Source organism: Epinephelus moara, chromosome 14 (assembly GCF_006386435.1).
Source record: "Epinephelus moara isolate mb chromosome 14, YSFRI_EMoa_1.0, whole genome shotgun sequence".
NCBI lineage: Eukaryota > Metazoa > Chordata > Actinopteri > Perciformes > Serranidae > Epinephelus > Epinephelus moara.
The window spans coordinates 17292960-17309000 of NC_065519.1; the positions used below are offsets into that span (position 1 = coordinate 17292960).

Consider the following 16041-nt stretch of genomic DNA (forward strand, 5'->3'; position numbering starts at 1 on the left):
CAGATCTTTTGAAAACATGTGTCTCTATGGTCACACAGCAAAAGTGTCCATTTTCAGTGATAATATCCGACACAGGAAGATCGACATTGTGATACATGACTGCACCATAGGCCTTTTTCACAGCAGACATTTTTAATGAGGGCTGAATTGCATTTAACAGGGTTCCCATGGCCAAGAAACTCCTGGAAAAGTTAATGAAATTAGAAAAAACTGTTCTTGAGGCCTGGAAATGGTTTGGAATTCACAAAATGTTTTGGAAAGGCTTCAAATTACAAGATATGCATAGACCAGACCAGCATCTCTTCAATGTCGAGGCCACGCCCACTTTTGGGGGGAAGAAACACGCTGTCACAGCAGCAGAAAAACAGGAAAATACAGAAAAGCTGTTGCATAGTAGGTTAACCAAGGTTTTCACATCAACATATAAAGCACATTAGATATGTGAAAAGTGTGCAATAAATCCTGCAATGATGCTAGTAATAGTTGCTACTGATAGATAGCCAACGTTAGCTTGCGTGGGAAGCTAGCTCAGTACAGTCATACTGTAGAGCAGCATCGTACTGTCGTCTCCGACTAAATGTCAGCCTCGATCCTGGAAATCCATCGGTAAAAAAAAAAAAAAAAAAATTTTTTTCGCAGAATCTGTCTTGAGAGATTAGCCTCGATCAAACAGTTGGCTAATAATAGGTTGGTTATTTACAGACAACACTTAACGATACCTCAGCTAACTGACGGCGAGAATGTCTAATTAGCGAGTAAAGTAAGCAAGCACTAGCAGTTTGCTTTTTCGCAAATGCCTGGGAAGTGCGTGCGTAATAGTGTATGGCTGTGCCATTATATAGGTCTACCCATTTTAAACTACATAAATAAAGTCATGGAAATGGGGTAACATATTATCGAAGAGTTTAGAAAATTCTGTGGTTAAAATGTGTGGGAACCCTGATTGGTTTCAGGCTCACTGTCACAAACTCATGGCGTACTGGGACACTTGAATACAACAGAGCCATCATCAATGTTATTAGTGACACCTAAGCTTCTCCCACTATGACAAGTCAACATGTTTATTGAGAAAAAGGCCTGTTGTCATACACTGGATTTGAGCACTGAAGAAGGACCGCCTATGAATATACTTGTGATTTAAGATAAACAATACATGGCTGATCCTGAGATGACATCAATGCAGTCAAGTGTCTGAGAGCAGAGGACACAGTGTTAATGAACTGTATATTTCAGTGACATGGAGGTGAGTGGGAGATGTTGCTAATAAAACAGCATGGTAATAATAAAGATACACTTATTTTGTAAGAGGTAGGTTTAAAGAAATAACACATGAGAAAACATGGATATTTATGACTTTTATCTGCTGCCTGACTCAGAAAGTGTTCTCCAGAAATGGTGTAACCTTATCAGCTTCGTCACAGCATAAACACTCAGAGGGAGATGAAAAATTATGAAAACATGATGAACAAGAATGTGATTTTTTGTCCTGGAAGGACAACTCCCTAAAAGTCACAGTGAAACATGTATATTAAAGGTTTAGTTTGCAGTTTTGGAGAAAGATAGTTGATTGTTGAGTTTCATTCCCAGCTCATCAAATACCAATGACCTTGAACTGGCTTGTCAGCAAAAAAGTTTGCACGTTTCCAATCTAGCGTAGTTAGCTTATTTTCAATATTACATAACGTCCCACTGAGCCCTGCTAAAACTTTAAGATTTCATATGGGAAAAAAGAAACATTGAATATTCGTATTAAATGGCTGAATCTGAATCTGATTTGACTGACATACAGTAATTCTGAGTCGGTAATAAATGAGGACCTGCTTCCTGTGTAGATATAAACAGCTCATTCTAAGGTAAGGAAAATACAACAGTTCTTAAACTGAAAAGATCTGTACTTCCTCCACCTTTAAATTAGCTTAAACTCGTGTGAAGAGTCCCTAATTAAACTTGGGGCCTGTCCCATTTCTACCCCTTAAATCTTCCACTTGGTAATGAGTGCCCTTGTTTGCGAGATAACCCTTGATCAGAGAAGTGAGAAATATTAGGGTAGAGATCTTTCCCTAAGAAATGGGACACCACTTCATGCAAATTGGAGTGGCCGACGTGCAGGCATACGTCAAGCATAGTAGCCATGCAAGACACTGGTAGTCATTCAGGTTTGAAAATGCCGGCTCCAGCGCTTGTGTTGTGTTGTGTTGTATGCAATGTTTATTCTTCTCTGTCTTCTAGTTCTGATCGATTTTGTTCGGGTAAGTCCATTTGTTTAAATATTTTGATGCTGTGTTCAACCGAGTTGCTGATGAGTTTACATTAGTCCAACCATCTGTTGTTTGTAAAGCCTACATTATGATCGTACAGTAACAAATTATTTTCCAAAACTTGCCAAAGTTGCTGACTTCGCAAGGTGTTCTGGGAAATTTCATCTTCCACTTAGGTGAAAGTGTGGGTCAGGGCTCCCTTGGAATCTAGGGCAGGTTTTAAGTGTTGGAAACCACTTCCACTACCTCAATTCTGTTTTGGGACACCACTAGCCTAAACGTGAATGCGCACAACCAAGTGCAAGTGGGTGTTTCTAGGGGAAATGTGGGTATTGGGACAGGCCCTTGGTTCCTTACCTGAAGAGCCACGACTTGCTAGGCAACATCTGTTTGGCCATTGTCTTCATAATGACGGGATTGTGGGTCATTTAGCTCGGGATGTTTGTCAACCTCAACAACGAGTCTCTCATCATCCCTCCTTCATCACACACGAGACACAGCAACAGTTACAGAGATCTCTTTTTATAGTAATGGTGAGGAGAGGAGTCGAGCTGGCATAGGAGCTGAGAAAAAGAGCTACTACGGGAGCCGATATGGACAAGCAGAGAGTGATTGGGGGAAAAATACATTTAATTTGGGGGCGACGAGGCCGGAGAAAAGACAGTGGCATGAAGTGCGGTGGGGTGGCACATCCAAGAGCACTGACTCACATCTAGCCGCTGCCAGTTGGGGGTTGTACATTAAAAATGATAATGGAGGGTGTATTTTTTGACACGCAACGCTTTATTATCCGGTGGTTACAGACTAAAGAAAACATACCTATTATATTTTACTTAAGTTCTGCTAATACATCCTTCTAAATCCTGCACACTGGACCTTTAAAGAAGCAGAAATAGCATTGTGCCAAGGTGCCAACCAGCCCCGGTCTCCCCTATGCTGATGTATCCTGAATTTGGCTCAGCACATCTTTCTAATCACAGATTTGCATTAGCTTAAAAATCATGTGTGGAGAGCTCCTGATAAAACTTGATTTCTTACCTGAAGAGCCGATCTCCACGCTGTGACTCACCTGGCATAACTGTTTGGCCATTGTCTTCACAATGACGGGATTGTGGGTCATTTAGCTCAGGATTTTTGTCACCCTCAACAACGAGTCTCTCATGATCCATCCTTCATCACACGAGACACAGCAACAGCTGCCGAGTTCTCTTTATACATCCATGGTGAGGAGAGGAGTCGAGCTGCCATAGGAGCTGAGAAAAAGAGCTGCTGCAAGAGCTGATACGTACAAGCTGAGAGCATCTAGCCGCTGCCAATGTGGGGGTGTGCATTAAAAATGTTAATGGGGGTGTCTTTTTTGACACCCAGCGCTTTATTTTCAGGTGGTTATCAATCTGGAAATCCATCAGTAAAAAAAACAAAACAAAAGAAAACAAAACAAAAAAAAATTTCTTCTTTCTTCAAGCCAGAAATCTTGGTATAGTTCTGGACTCAGACCTAAATTTCAATAGTCAAATTAAGACAATTACTAAATCAGCCTACTACCACCTTAAAAACATAGCAAGAATAAAAGAATTTCTGTCTAAACAAGATACAGAAAAACTTGTTCATGCTTTCATTTTCAGCAGGCTGGACTATTGTAACGGTGTCTTCACAGGCCTGAATAAAAAATCAATCAGACAACTGCAGCTCGTCCAGAACGCTGCTGCCAGAGTCCTCACCAACACCAAGAGAGTGGAGCACATCACACCAGTGTTTAAATCACTGCACTGGCTTCCTGTGTGTCAAAGGATAGACTTTAAAATCTTGTTACTTGTCTATAAAGCACTAAATGGTCTCGGGCCTAAATACATCTCAGGTATACTTGTACGTTATGAAGCATCCAGACCCCTTAGATCATCTGGAACAGGTTTACTCAGTGTTCCCAGGATCAAAACCAAACAAGGTGAAGCAGCCTTTAGTTTCTATGCTCCCCGCCTGTGGAACAAACTTCCAGAATATCTGAGGTCGGCTGAAACTGTCAACTCATTTAAATCAGGGCTTAAAACATTACTATTTACTGCAGCTTACCAGTGAACTAGATATGTAACTTATTGTTAGGATAATCTGTAGCTATTGTTTTTATATTTGTCTGCTGTTGCTTTTGCTTTATGTTTGCTTTTTAAATGCATTTTCTGCACTGTTTTTCTTGCTTTTAGCTTTTGTTTTTAATGATCTATTGTTCCTTTAATGTTTTATCTTAACGTATTTCTCTTGTAAAGCACATTGAATTGCCTTGTGTATGAATGGTGCTATATAAATAAAATTGCCTTGCCTTGCCTTGCCTTCCTTTACCTCTGGAGGCAACTGGCGACTAACGGAAGTGCAGGGGTCTCGGGGATCGCTTACCCCCTTCACTTCCAGCGGTGCCCCCAAAGTTACACTCCTACCTGCAACTCGAACCAAACGGCGGTAAACAACATGGATCTTTCAGAAGAGCAGTTCGACAACATTTTCGCGGAAGTTGCAGCTCTACATAAAGTTGCAAATTTAAAACCTCTGCAGCGCCTTTGTTTAAGGTATTTATTAGAGGAACGCAATGTTTTGGCATGTCTGCCAACTGGCTTTGGGAAAAGCTTGATTTATCAATCTTGGCCAACTGCATGCTCGCTGTTAGCAAATATTTACCCTGAAAAATGGCCCGAGAACGCTATTGTTTTGGTCAACATAACGTTAAATTTAATGTTAACGGGATAACGTTAGAGTTGGGTAACGTTATAACATGAATTACCACTAACCAACGATGAAGTTAACTTAAGTGTTAAGACTAAACCTTACCATTTCGAACTGCAGACATGTCTTGACAGGACTTCTTTCAGAGTATAAAAACGTTGCCGCTAATGCCCTTTTTTTCCTGTCATGAGGAGTGGAAGGTGTGCTGGTGGATACACAACGCTTGTATTATTGTGCTGTTGTCCATGTTTTTCACGTTGACGAGACGGCGTTTTGGGTGGAGCAGTCGCCATGGACGCGGAGCTTGCTCTGTCTATAGGTACACATTTCCTGGGGACACCGGCACGTCTCAGCCCCGCCCCCGCCATTGTGATTGGCTAAAGCGCAGCATGTTCAACCCCAAAGCCCCCCCCCCTTTTGTAGTTGTCTTTCACACAGGGCTGCCACAGATTCTACAATGTAAATTGCAGAATCTGTCTTGAGAGATAAGGTGGTTATAGACAAAAGATTTATTGAATCTCTGCTAATATACCCCCCTAAATCCTGCACTTGTAACCTTTAAAGAAGCAGAAATAGCAGTGTGACAAGGTGCCAACCAGCCCCGGTCTCCCCTATGCTGATGTGTCCTGAATTTGGCTCTGCACATGTCTATCTAATCACAGCTGAAGCCTCCCTGTTGGACACTCACACATGCTGATGACGACCACCACGATGATAACACTGTTGATTTTGACGGCCTTGATAGTTTCAAACTCTCCTCTAGTGCTCTCCCCAATAAGGCGGCAGCCAATAGGTGCGAGGGGCGGACAGCACCCACTAGGGGAGTTGTCTACCTCCAAGTCATCCGATTGGGCTGCCTTCAAAAAGGGCAAACACACTCCTTCTCTTCTACTTTGAACCTCCGCCTCCCTCCTCCACCAGAAATAGAAAGCTTTGGCAGAGAGGGCGCTTCTAGTAGTGAGCGTGAGGACACATCAGCAAAATACATCTGTCACAGTCTCAGCCAGGCTCCACGCTCCGTGTCTGAGTGGTTATCATTAGCCGCAGCAAATCTTCGTTGGCTCAGCATCAGCAGCGTCTGAAACCCTCAAAGAGGATATCGCTTAGAGATAACCAGCTTGGCTCGACACCAAGCCGGAGTTTGTAAATTGCCAAGTTCAGGGAAAACTCCGGAACATCTCTAACAAAGTACCCAACTAAAAGGGCTTGTGACGTTCAATTTAGCCACCGAGCTAGCTTGACAAATTTCAACCGTTAGAGTCGCGAGGGAATGGCATTGGACTTCGCCGCGGGCTGCGTAGGAGGTAAGTCGTTAGCCGGGATTGATATTAGCTAGCAGCAGCGTTGGCCAGGTTAACAAGTTGGAGCTAGCATTAGCATTAGCCAGCTTTCCGTTTTTTTCCCCATCGTCTGGCAGCGCGTGGACAGCTATGGCTGTAAAGGTAGTGATTTGTCCACAGCTGCCACGTCTGAGAAACATGTAAACAAACTGCAACGACAAATCAGAGACTTAAAATCACAACTTTACTTTATATTAAGGTTAGTTTTTGGCTAAATGTATGGGGAAATCCCGGATGTACGTTGGTGAAGCTGCATTCCATACCTGTCTGACGCATAGGGAGTGGTAATTATATTCTGTGCATTATGGAGCATCATCACCATTTAAAAACACTTTAATGTGATTTAAACTTGCCCAGCTAAACCTAAAATGATAAAGGGGAAGGTTTTATCTATAGTGGCATCATATTTCCTCATGATTCTTTATCATCAGATATGAATCATCGTGAGTTAACCCCTATCATTCCTCCTGAGGGAGTAACCTTAAGTTAAGGGAGTTCATGCCCTCCTGTCTGGAGATAGCTCACAATCGCCTCAACCCAAACCCTTGGGAATCTGTCAGCTGTTTTGTCTCAGCTCAAGGCCAGATCTTACCAAACTTTAACACATCAAGGACTCCAGATAGTTCCAGAGGTCCCTGGGGGTGATTAAACATGCCCAGAGAGCCTGCTGCAAGAGTTTTAGTATATATGTCCACATAATAGTCAGTCATATTTGCCTAAAGCTACTCTGGATTCAACACTATACTATTTAGTTATCCCTTTGCTGATTCATGCATAGCAAAGTCTGTCCCAATGCAAGCTACCACACGATATGTTTAACCAGAGGTTATGCAACCATAAGCTCAAAACAAGTGCATTAGAATTGCAACACACTTTTATAAACATCCATGCAGTAATGCCACACCACAACACTTAATAAATAATCAACATTGCTGTATCAGTAATGATGTGTGCGTAAGTTGCAAGGTCATGGACAATGAGGTGTCAGTGTGTTACATTTGACGATTAGATGCTTTTGATGATGGATTGGCTCACAGGTCCTAATATGACACGGTCAGAAGTTAACCGTTGTATAATGGATTTTTGGCTCGGTCAAGGACAGGACATGACAAGGCACTGTCAAGCTTTCGTCACAGGGTACAGTGCAGTGACCAGCTGATTATTTTACTCCATCTCAGGGGGGGCGGGCTGTTTGATATGGAGAGATCGCCGCTTGATTATAAGCAAATGATTTGTTTTATCATCATAAATCGTATGTGATTTTAAGTCCTGTCTCTTGTTTTTCAGGTGCTGCTGGTGTTTTGGTCGGACATCCATTCGACACCGTGAAGGTGGGTGCATCTGTTCCATCCTCCTCACTGTTTACTCACGTTAGGCAATGGCATGATCCAGGACGTTGTGCTTTAGCGAGTCAGACCACTCTGTTGAATTTGAACCCAGGTAATCTAAAGTTGCACAGTCAGCCTACACTAGGAATGAGGTAACTGAGCAAGAGGAATGGGATATTGATTACTGTAGGGATATTACTGTATTGAAGACATGTGAATTTGTTTTGACTTGTTTTACATGTGTATTTCTCTAATTCTAAACAGCTCACTTACTCACATGCCATTCCTATAAATGTCAGTATTCATCAGCAACCAAGTACTAAATATAAGCTGCTGTTCTTAACTTCAGTAAAGTTACTTCCCTTTGGATTTAAATAAAATTGTCATTTTATTTTAGGCTATTGCTACTGCCATTTTCCTGAATAACTCTTGCACTCCCTAATAGAAATAGCAGAAGTATCGTGGGCACTAAAGTTAGTAGACGTGTTTATGTAGTAGTCCTTTGGCTTGTAGCTTCTTGTTAGTTAAAGTAAAACAAAGATTTTCCTCAATACGTGTTTGATTATCTGACGTCGCATTTTATGATTTCTGTGAATTAATTAACCATAGTTTGCTGTCATTAATCATTCACTTGATTTATTTGAAAAGACGAGGCAAGGAAGTTTTAGCTATAGCACAAAACTGTTTAAAACTGCAGCATCCACTTAGGAGGCGCGCAGAGATGATGAGTGGTTTGGTTGTAGCTCTTTTATACCCTGCTTTTATTGTCATGTCTCCCTGAGCTGAGGGGGAGGCTGTCTTTTTAACAGCAACAGTGTCACTGTGTTGTAGATGAGAGGGAGAAATAAACAACCTCTCCATGGGAATGTGACCTAGTAAGTATGGTCAAGGTCTTTATTTTTTTTCCTCCTCTCACCCAATGTCTTGTCTTGAGTTATAGAAATATAAAGCACAGAAGACATTTTGTTTTTTATACATTCTCGGTAAATCTTTTTTCTCCCTCATGTTGCACCCCTTAGCATTTTTGTTTTTACCCCTGAAAGAACCATTTCAAAGCTCTGTTGCCTGCTTGTTCCCCCTTCAACCTGTATATAATACAATATGTGGTTTGTATTATCTGTGGTCCTGTTGTTGATCACATGACTTAAACATGAGGGCTGTCATCCACAGGTGAGGCTTCAAGTTCAAAATGTGGACAAACCTCTGTACCGTGGGACGTTTCACTGCTTCCAGTCAATCATACGCCAGGAGTCGGTGAGTTTGTGACCAGTGCCTCTTAATGTTTTACTTGTTTATTGTCTTTCGAAGGCTGCAGCTTAACATATCATGGCTGTGAAGTAGCATGCGTAACTGTCACCATGTGCGACTATGCCAAAGTTGAGAATGCTCACCGCGCTGATTAAAGTGTCCGATTACAGTCCCATCTCTAAACGCAGGCATCAGCCATGTTCCTAACATGGGGTGTTGGGGGTGAAAGGGGGCGGAGGTGTGTCTCTTAGCCAGGGTCAGTGAGTACCTTATTCCTGCATGCGCTAAATTAAGCTGCAGACGTGGTGCCATTTGAGCGGAGTATGCTTGGTCTCAGTCAATTCCTCGTGGCTGTTTCACATGGAGGTATTGGATTGTGTTCCTCACGCTGTACAATATGAAAATGTTAAGTAGTTTTCAGCTTGATTTAGACGTTTAAATCCTGCTGTTTTTATTTAGCCGTTACATGACGGGTGTCAGTATTGCCACATTTTATTTGTAAGGGCTGAAAGGAATCAGCAGGCTTGAAGAATATTTGATTCTGCAATAGGGGTGCAAATTACAAGTTTAAACACAATACAATGTCATATAGATTATTTGGACAACAGTACAATATTTGCTGATATCACAAAATCTGCCACAGTATGATTTGGAATTGATTGATGTGAGTTGATGTCAGTGAATATCCTCATTGTCTTTTTCTTGGCTGCTAAACGTTATCTGCCTGGCACAAGGCTGTTTGTGCTGTATGAATGTTTAGGAAGGAGGTGTGCTTGGCTTGGACATGATGACACAGACATGCCATGGGACTTTCAAAATAAAAGCTTGTCTGTCTTAAAAATGACAATATGTATTGATGTTTTGATTGAGCCAAACCAGTGTATTGGTCTGGATTAATTCCTGGGAATTGATAACTAAATTGTGCGCACAAATGAATGTAGATGCCCTTTAACATCTGCACATCTTCGTTATCGTCAGATAAAGGCTTTAAAATGAAATATTAGCATCAGCCAGAAATCCACTTTTTTTTTTGTCTACATTTGCCGGTGGGCCATTACAAAAGGAGCAGGCATAATAATATGTTTATTCAACCACAGGAGAGGCTTAAATGTCTCTGCATTAGGTGGAAAGAAATATGTGCAGATTTCAGAATCGGCAATTGGCCTAAATGAGCTGGAAAATATCTGCAAATCAGCAAAAGTCCAGTCTCGTGCATCCCTGCAAATGATCTAAAAGTTTTCTACCTGCTGGGCTCTGTAAAGTTCTTAATGCATCACAATGGTGTTCCCTCACTGGTCCCAGTAATCTGTCTTTGTGTCTGCAGATGCTCGGTCTGTACAAAGGCATCGGCTCTCCAATGATGGGCCTGACCTTCATCAATGCCATAGTTTTTGGCGTCCAAGGCAACGCCATGCGCAAGCTTGGCCGCGACACACCTCTCAACCAGTTCCTGGCTGGGGCCTCTGCCGGAGCCATCCAGTGTGTGATTTGCTGCCCAATGGAGCTGGCCAAGACACGCATGCAGATGCAGGGGACTGGAGAGAAGAAGTCAAAGAGGAAGCTGTATAAGAACTCCCTGGACTGCCTGGTGAGAATCTACAAAAAGGAGGGAATCCGAGGTATCAATCGTGGCATGGTGACCACTCTGGTGCGCGAGACACCTGGTTTCGGTGTGTACTTTCTCGCTTACGACATGTGGACACGTTCCCTTGGCTGCGAGCCAGAGGATCCTTACATGATCCCCAAGCTGTTGTTTGCTGGTGGAATGTCTGGCATTGCTTCTTGGATCTCCACTTATCCTGTGGATGTGATCAAATCGCGTCTCCAGGCGGACGGGGTGGGCGGTGTGAACCAGTACAGCGGCATCATGGACTGTGTCAGACAGAGTCTAAAGAAAGAGGGGTGGCGGGTGTTCACACGTGGACTCACGTCCACTCTGCTCCGCGCATTTCCAGTGAACGCCACCACGTTCGCCACAGTGACTCTATTTTTAATGTACATGCGTGAAGGAGAAGAGTGCAGCATTCAGGACTCTGAGCCGCAGTCTGTGCAGCTGCAGCCGCTGCAGCCACAGACGCAGCCAACCAGCATGTGAGCCATCATGCAGCGGAGTGAGCATTACTACAGTCATCAGCAAATCTATATACAGTAGTATAGATGAAATTTGCAGCTTCATGCAGGTCTATGATCTGTTAACAGGTGTCCATAATCAGAGAGGTAAGCCCTTGGAGCTTCAGCCAAGTGACCACATGTATTATTTAAATAATATATATTTTAAGATAAAGGCTGCACTTGTAAATATTATGGTTTTTAAAAGTCCTTGGGTTTTTTTGTACACACTTTCTTGACTTTTAAGTAATTAAGGAAACTTACTGTAATGTGCAGTGACAGTTACAGATGTCCCTACAACTTATAGTAAAAGAAACACTTAATATTTAATGCTGCGTTCGGGTCATCATGGAGTATACATGGAATTCATGTTGACAGCCATTGGAGTATTCAAACCTTGGCATGTTAATGAATATGAATGCATTTTTTTTACTGTCCCTTTTCGCAAACGTCAATCACTGAAGTACATGTGAGGATTTTATTAATTTTATATATTATATTCTCTCTGTGGTGCCAGGTCAAATCATCCCCTCATTATTTACCTCCACATAGTGTGAACACAGCACTTCAGCATCTTATCGCAACAGTTACAAACACAAAGAAAGCCTTACATGTGTACATTGATGTAGATATTGTTTGATTCTTTTCCTGAGGTTGAAACTGTTTATGTACCTTAACGTTCCTATGAGAAGTCATGGGGATTTGACTCAAGGTGTGGATGCTGTCTTCCGTTTTAATTGGTGAAAAATGTTACAGGCCCATTGCAGTATGACATAAACATGGTTTTGATACAGTCGGACACGAGATAATCGCGTGAAACAATTTAATTTAAAATATTTAATTATACGACACAATCATCATCTAAAACCAAATCTGATACTGTTTTTGATCTTCTTGTCCTGGATATCGTACGGTGTCCAAAGAAAGCACCTTATAGTATACTAATGAGCACATGTACGGTTAAAAAAATGTCCCACTAACGCGAGATTCTGTCTCGGTGTCAAACGAAACTGATGGCATGTTTAAGATGAGCTTTTTAAAATCCAAAATGTGTTTTTAAACCTCGCACTTCTTGTCAATAGATAGGAGCATAATATTTAGCGGGCTTCACAGCCTCTAAAGGAGTTGTGTCATTGTCAGACCAGTTCTGTACACTAACGTGAGCCGCCTAGAGGCAGAGGAAGGAATAGCTCCTGTTACGTTAACACTTCGAGCTGCAGATTTCGTCTGTGTTTGATAAAGCTGCTATTTGTGTGTTTACAAAAGCGCATTTCTACATTTCTTTATGTTTACGCACCTGTAACAATGCTTACCATCACACAAATGTTGAAATACAAGCCACTGATTCAGTTGTCTTTAAATCTGACCCTCAAGGTTTTGTCACTAATCTCTAGACAAACAAAATCTGCATAGGACCCCTCTGTTTCTCTTTCAGTGTCAACCCGGCCAGTCATTATTTGACAGAGGGCACACGCTGTGTCACCTGAAGCAACATGACCTCTGTGAACTTGAACAGCTGTTAACTGGTGCTTTCAAATCTGCAGGTTTAAACCACAAACTGTGCCACGTCAAACACTGAAGCTGCAGTCACGCACTAAAATGCCTTTGTCAACCCACCTCCAGGAGACACAAAGTTTAAACATTGCTGGAGCTGTTACTTCCCTTGCGTGTAGACGGCACACATGTCCACGTCTCTAAACTGCTGCTGCTGTTTTTCTCTTTAATGAGTGGCAGATGTTAAACTGGTCTGAAACAGCTTTGGGGTTGTCCAAAGATGTAATGTACATACTGTGAATTTTTTGTTTTTCATGTCCTCCTTTATAAGTTTAAAGGTGTGAAATCTCTCTAGGGGTTAGATTTTCCTTAATTACAATCCAGTATTTTTCTGTTTCAAGACTTAAGTTGTGTATTTCGTCGAGGTTTGTGTGGTGGAGGATGCATGATTGTTGATATCTTTGTAGAGAGGCTGCTTTAAGTGATGTTGCCTTCGTGTTCTGTGCTCGTTTCTGTACATTATATTGCACCAAAGCAGCATGCACGCTATGTAGTGATTTGAGAGAATGGTGGAATAAAAATCTTTTTTTCCCCTCAAGTTTTCTGGAAGAGACAGTTCTTGGTAAACTAATGAGAATGGATGAATGGGTGAGTTCTGTTAAATGAAAGACTGACCTCCAGTGGTCAAAGATGGGTATCGCAGGTTATACTTATATTGGGGCTTGAAGCAGAATCATTCGAATCTCTCAGGGAACACACACATACTTTGTGACACTCATGTATAAAAATAGCAGTTTATTAAAGAAATATTGTCCATATTTACGTCTTTGACAGTAGCTTTGTAAACAAGTGTTCATTATTTCAACAAAAAATAAGTTATTCAAGTGTCAAGTTCTTATGATCCCAGTGTTGCCTTCACATCGTCTGACAGGATTCGTGCCTATACATGAGTCCTAAGGAAACAGCTGTGGTATTATATAACATAAATTGAATTTAGTGATGTTCCCCTTCAAATATTGTGCAAGAAGGTTGAACCACGATCCTCGCATTGAGATACAACTTAAGAAAGAGCAGTTACTATACATAGCATAGTAACTGTAGTCCTCTGGTCCCTGGTGAGACTGAAATGAAGCAAAGAAAGTAGTGGAGACATAAAGGAGGAGTAGATTTCAGTTTGTGGTTTTCCTACAGTGTTTCTCTCCCACGCTGCTAGCTAGTGTTTCCTGCTTTTGATGTGTTCACAAAGAAGGAGTCACACGAGTAGCGCAGGAAGCGGTAGATCTCCTCTGCTCTGGATCGGCTCATGCAGCCTCCCTTCTGTATGGCTTCAATGGGGCTGCAGGAGGAACAAAAGAAGATGAGAGTAGGGGGAATAAGGCTCGTCTGTTCTTGTTGTGCCACAACATACACACACACTCTTGCCTTACCTGTTTATGAGTTGGGCGATTGACCTGAAGTTGTGGCTCATGCTGAGGGCATGGACGTAGTTGATCGAAGGCAGGCTCAAGTAGAGCTGCAGGGCCTGCTCCCTGTGCTGCCCTTTGACCTCCAGCGGTACACTGATGCCCTGACCTTTACGCTGCTCCAGCTGTGCCAGGTCTGCCAGCAAGCCAGCACTCTCCTCAGCACCTTTGCTCCACAGCAGGCGCACCCCGGTACGCACCAGTGCAGTCAGAGTGCTGTCAAAGTAACGTGTTCGCTGAAACGGACGCGACACCTCACCTGTGATGGTTGTCATAAAAAACAGATTAAAAATTTGCTGTGAACAAAATAAACAGTACAAGACCCATATTTAACATAAGTTGGCTCAATGTGAGGTCATCAAATCAACCTCACCTGGCTTGGTTCGGTCCTTCTCCACTATCAGACAAACACGCTCAAACAACCCCTGCAAGCTGTTCACTCTCTCAACCAATCGTTTCCGGTTCTGCATTGCGGCTAAATCCGATTGGCTGTGCCTCTCCACAGCCGTACGGTTGCTGACAATGAAGTAGCTGCCGTCTAATGAGCAGACGTGGATGGTGACTGCGTGGCGCTGACGGAGGCTGGTCATCAGCTCCACTCCACTACTGATGCAACGACTGTCCACCAAGATGCAAACAGGCCCTGATGGTGCAGGGGGCTCATTGACTGGTGGATCCTGTGCTGTGGACGTCTGTGGAACTGAGGAGGTGGCGGGAGGTGTCTGGACCTGGAGGAAAACCTCAGTGTAGTTAATTTAAAGTCTTAGTGGATTAAATGCATGTTTAGGTGATCATGTGTTTGGTTTAAAGGGTATTTTTGAGTGTAGATCCCCTTTTGTTTTTCTGTCTAAGTGACTAATGGAGACAACAATTCTCAAAAGTGGTCCAGTGTTGAGTGAGACGGCTGCGGTCTCCAGCATGTCCACTACAGGTGTTTGTTTTTAAGCACTAAGTGTCTGACATTATAGAAAGGATTCCTACAGAGATAGACCTTTTTGTAAGAGTAAGACTTTTTGTTTAACCTGAAACGTCCCCATAATGTCTATCGTCTATATGTCTGTATGATATCAAAAATTGGATGTTGCTAAATTTTCCACAGCTCAATTCTAATAAAACAGAAACCTTGTAATCAGGTCACAACATATCACGAAACAAATACTGCCATCTACTGGTCACACATAAAACCTGTTGCAAGAACTCTTGGTGTCATGTTTTGAACAACTGTTGTACATGCTTTTATCTCTTTGCACCTTGATTATTGCAATAGTCTTTACTCCTGTCTTAATCAAAAAACCTAGCAACGACTTCAGACTGTTCAGAACTCAGCCGCAAGACTTAACCAAAAACACCAGTTCTAGCCTCTTTGCATGGCTCCCTGTTTGTTTTAGGATTGACTTTAAAATCGCATTGGTTACTTTTCAGTCTCTTCATGGCTCCAGACTACATTTCAGACCTGTTAGTCCCTTATGAACCTTTACGTAGTTTGAAATCCTCGGGCAGAGGTCTTCTGCTTGTCCTAGAGTCCAGGCTGAAGACCAAAGGGGACAGAGCTTTTGCCACCAGGGCCCCGAACTCTGGAATGACCTGCCCAAGGATATAAGGCTGTCTGAGTCACTGGCTATAAGTCTCTACTAAAAACGTATTTCTATAGGAAAGCATATATAGGACCACTGATTTAATGCCCATTTATTATCTTGATTTTGACTCATTTTATCTTTTAATTAGAGGACATGTTAGCGGCTGCCTGCTGCGGTCCCCTCACTCTACACTGGACAAATTTCAAAAGCAGTTGTCCACGTTAGTCACTTAGGCACAAAAAAAACACGGGAAGAGGGTCCATGAACATCTCAGTGTCTTACTCTGACTGTATAGGTGTGTGTATGTGTGTTGTCTTTGCTTGTACCTGTGGTTGTTTCTTGGAGCATGAAGGCAACTCAGACTCTACAAAGTCTAGTTCATCAGAAAGCAGGTGCTGAATCTCTAACCTCTGGCGGCACCTGCGGGAGAGAGAAAATGATGCTCTATTGGCAGATGGATGTTTGTGTGTGTGTGTGTGTGTGTGTGTGTGTGTGTGTGTGTGTGTGTGTGT

The 16041-nt window shown here is 42.4% G+C and overlaps 2 protein-coding genes across 3 annotated transcripts in view; one reads left to right on the top strand and one right to left on the bottom strand.

The window, feature by feature from the left end:
• The first annotated feature begins 5872 nt into the window (after nt 1–5872).
• On the top strand, nt 5873–13087 carry LOC126400494 (mitochondrial basic amino acids transporter). Of its 2 annotated transcripts, XM_050061221.1 has the most exons (4): nt 5873–6274; nt 7598–7641; nt 8809–8892; nt 10211–13087. In XM_050061221.1, exons 1-4 carry the CDS (start codon nt 6241–6243, stop codon nt 10979–10981), a joined length of 933 nt encoding a protein of 310 aa, XP_049917178.1. In that variant the 5' UTR covers nt 5873–6240; the 3' UTR covers nt 10982–13087. The 2 variants fall into 2 exon arrangements, with proteins under 2 accessions (XP_049917178.1, XP_049917179.1); XM_050061222.1 differs by lacking the exons at nt 5873–6274; nt 7598–7641 and adding an exon at nt 7797–8513.
• A 142-nt stretch (nt 13088–13229) lies between these two features.
• Nucleotides 13230–16041, bottom strand: part of fancm (FA complementation group M) — a 64568-nt gene continuing 61756 nt past the window's right edge. The window contains exons 21-24 of the mRNA XM_050061199.1: nt 15856–15949; nt 14321–14680; nt 13917–14206; nt 13230–13825 (exon numbers count right to left, since the gene is read on the bottom strand). Coding sequence (XP_049917156.1) covers nt 13699–13825; nt 13917–14206; nt 14321–14680; nt 15856–15949 — 871 coding nt within the window. The 3' untranslated portion in view covers nt 13230–13698. The remainder of the gene's footprint in view (nt 13826–13916; nt 14207–14320; nt 14681–15855; nt 15950–16041) is intronic.

What these genes read in the sequence shown, in the direction of transcription:
- LOC126400494 (XM_050061221.1), top strand. Translation starts at nt 6,241, where the DNA reads ATGGCATTGGACTTCGCCGCGGGCTGCGTAGGAG. An exon ending in CGCCGCGGGCTGCGTAGGAG is followed by an intron (nt 6,275 to 7,597) that starts GTAAGTCGTTAG and finishes CTTGTTTTTCAG; the next exon opens with GTGCTGCTGGTGTTTTGGTC. An exon ending in ATCCATTCGACACCGTGAAG is followed by an intron (nt 7,642 to 8,808) that starts GTGGGTGCATCT and finishes TGTCATCCACAG; the next exon opens with GTGAGGCTTCAAGTTCAAAA.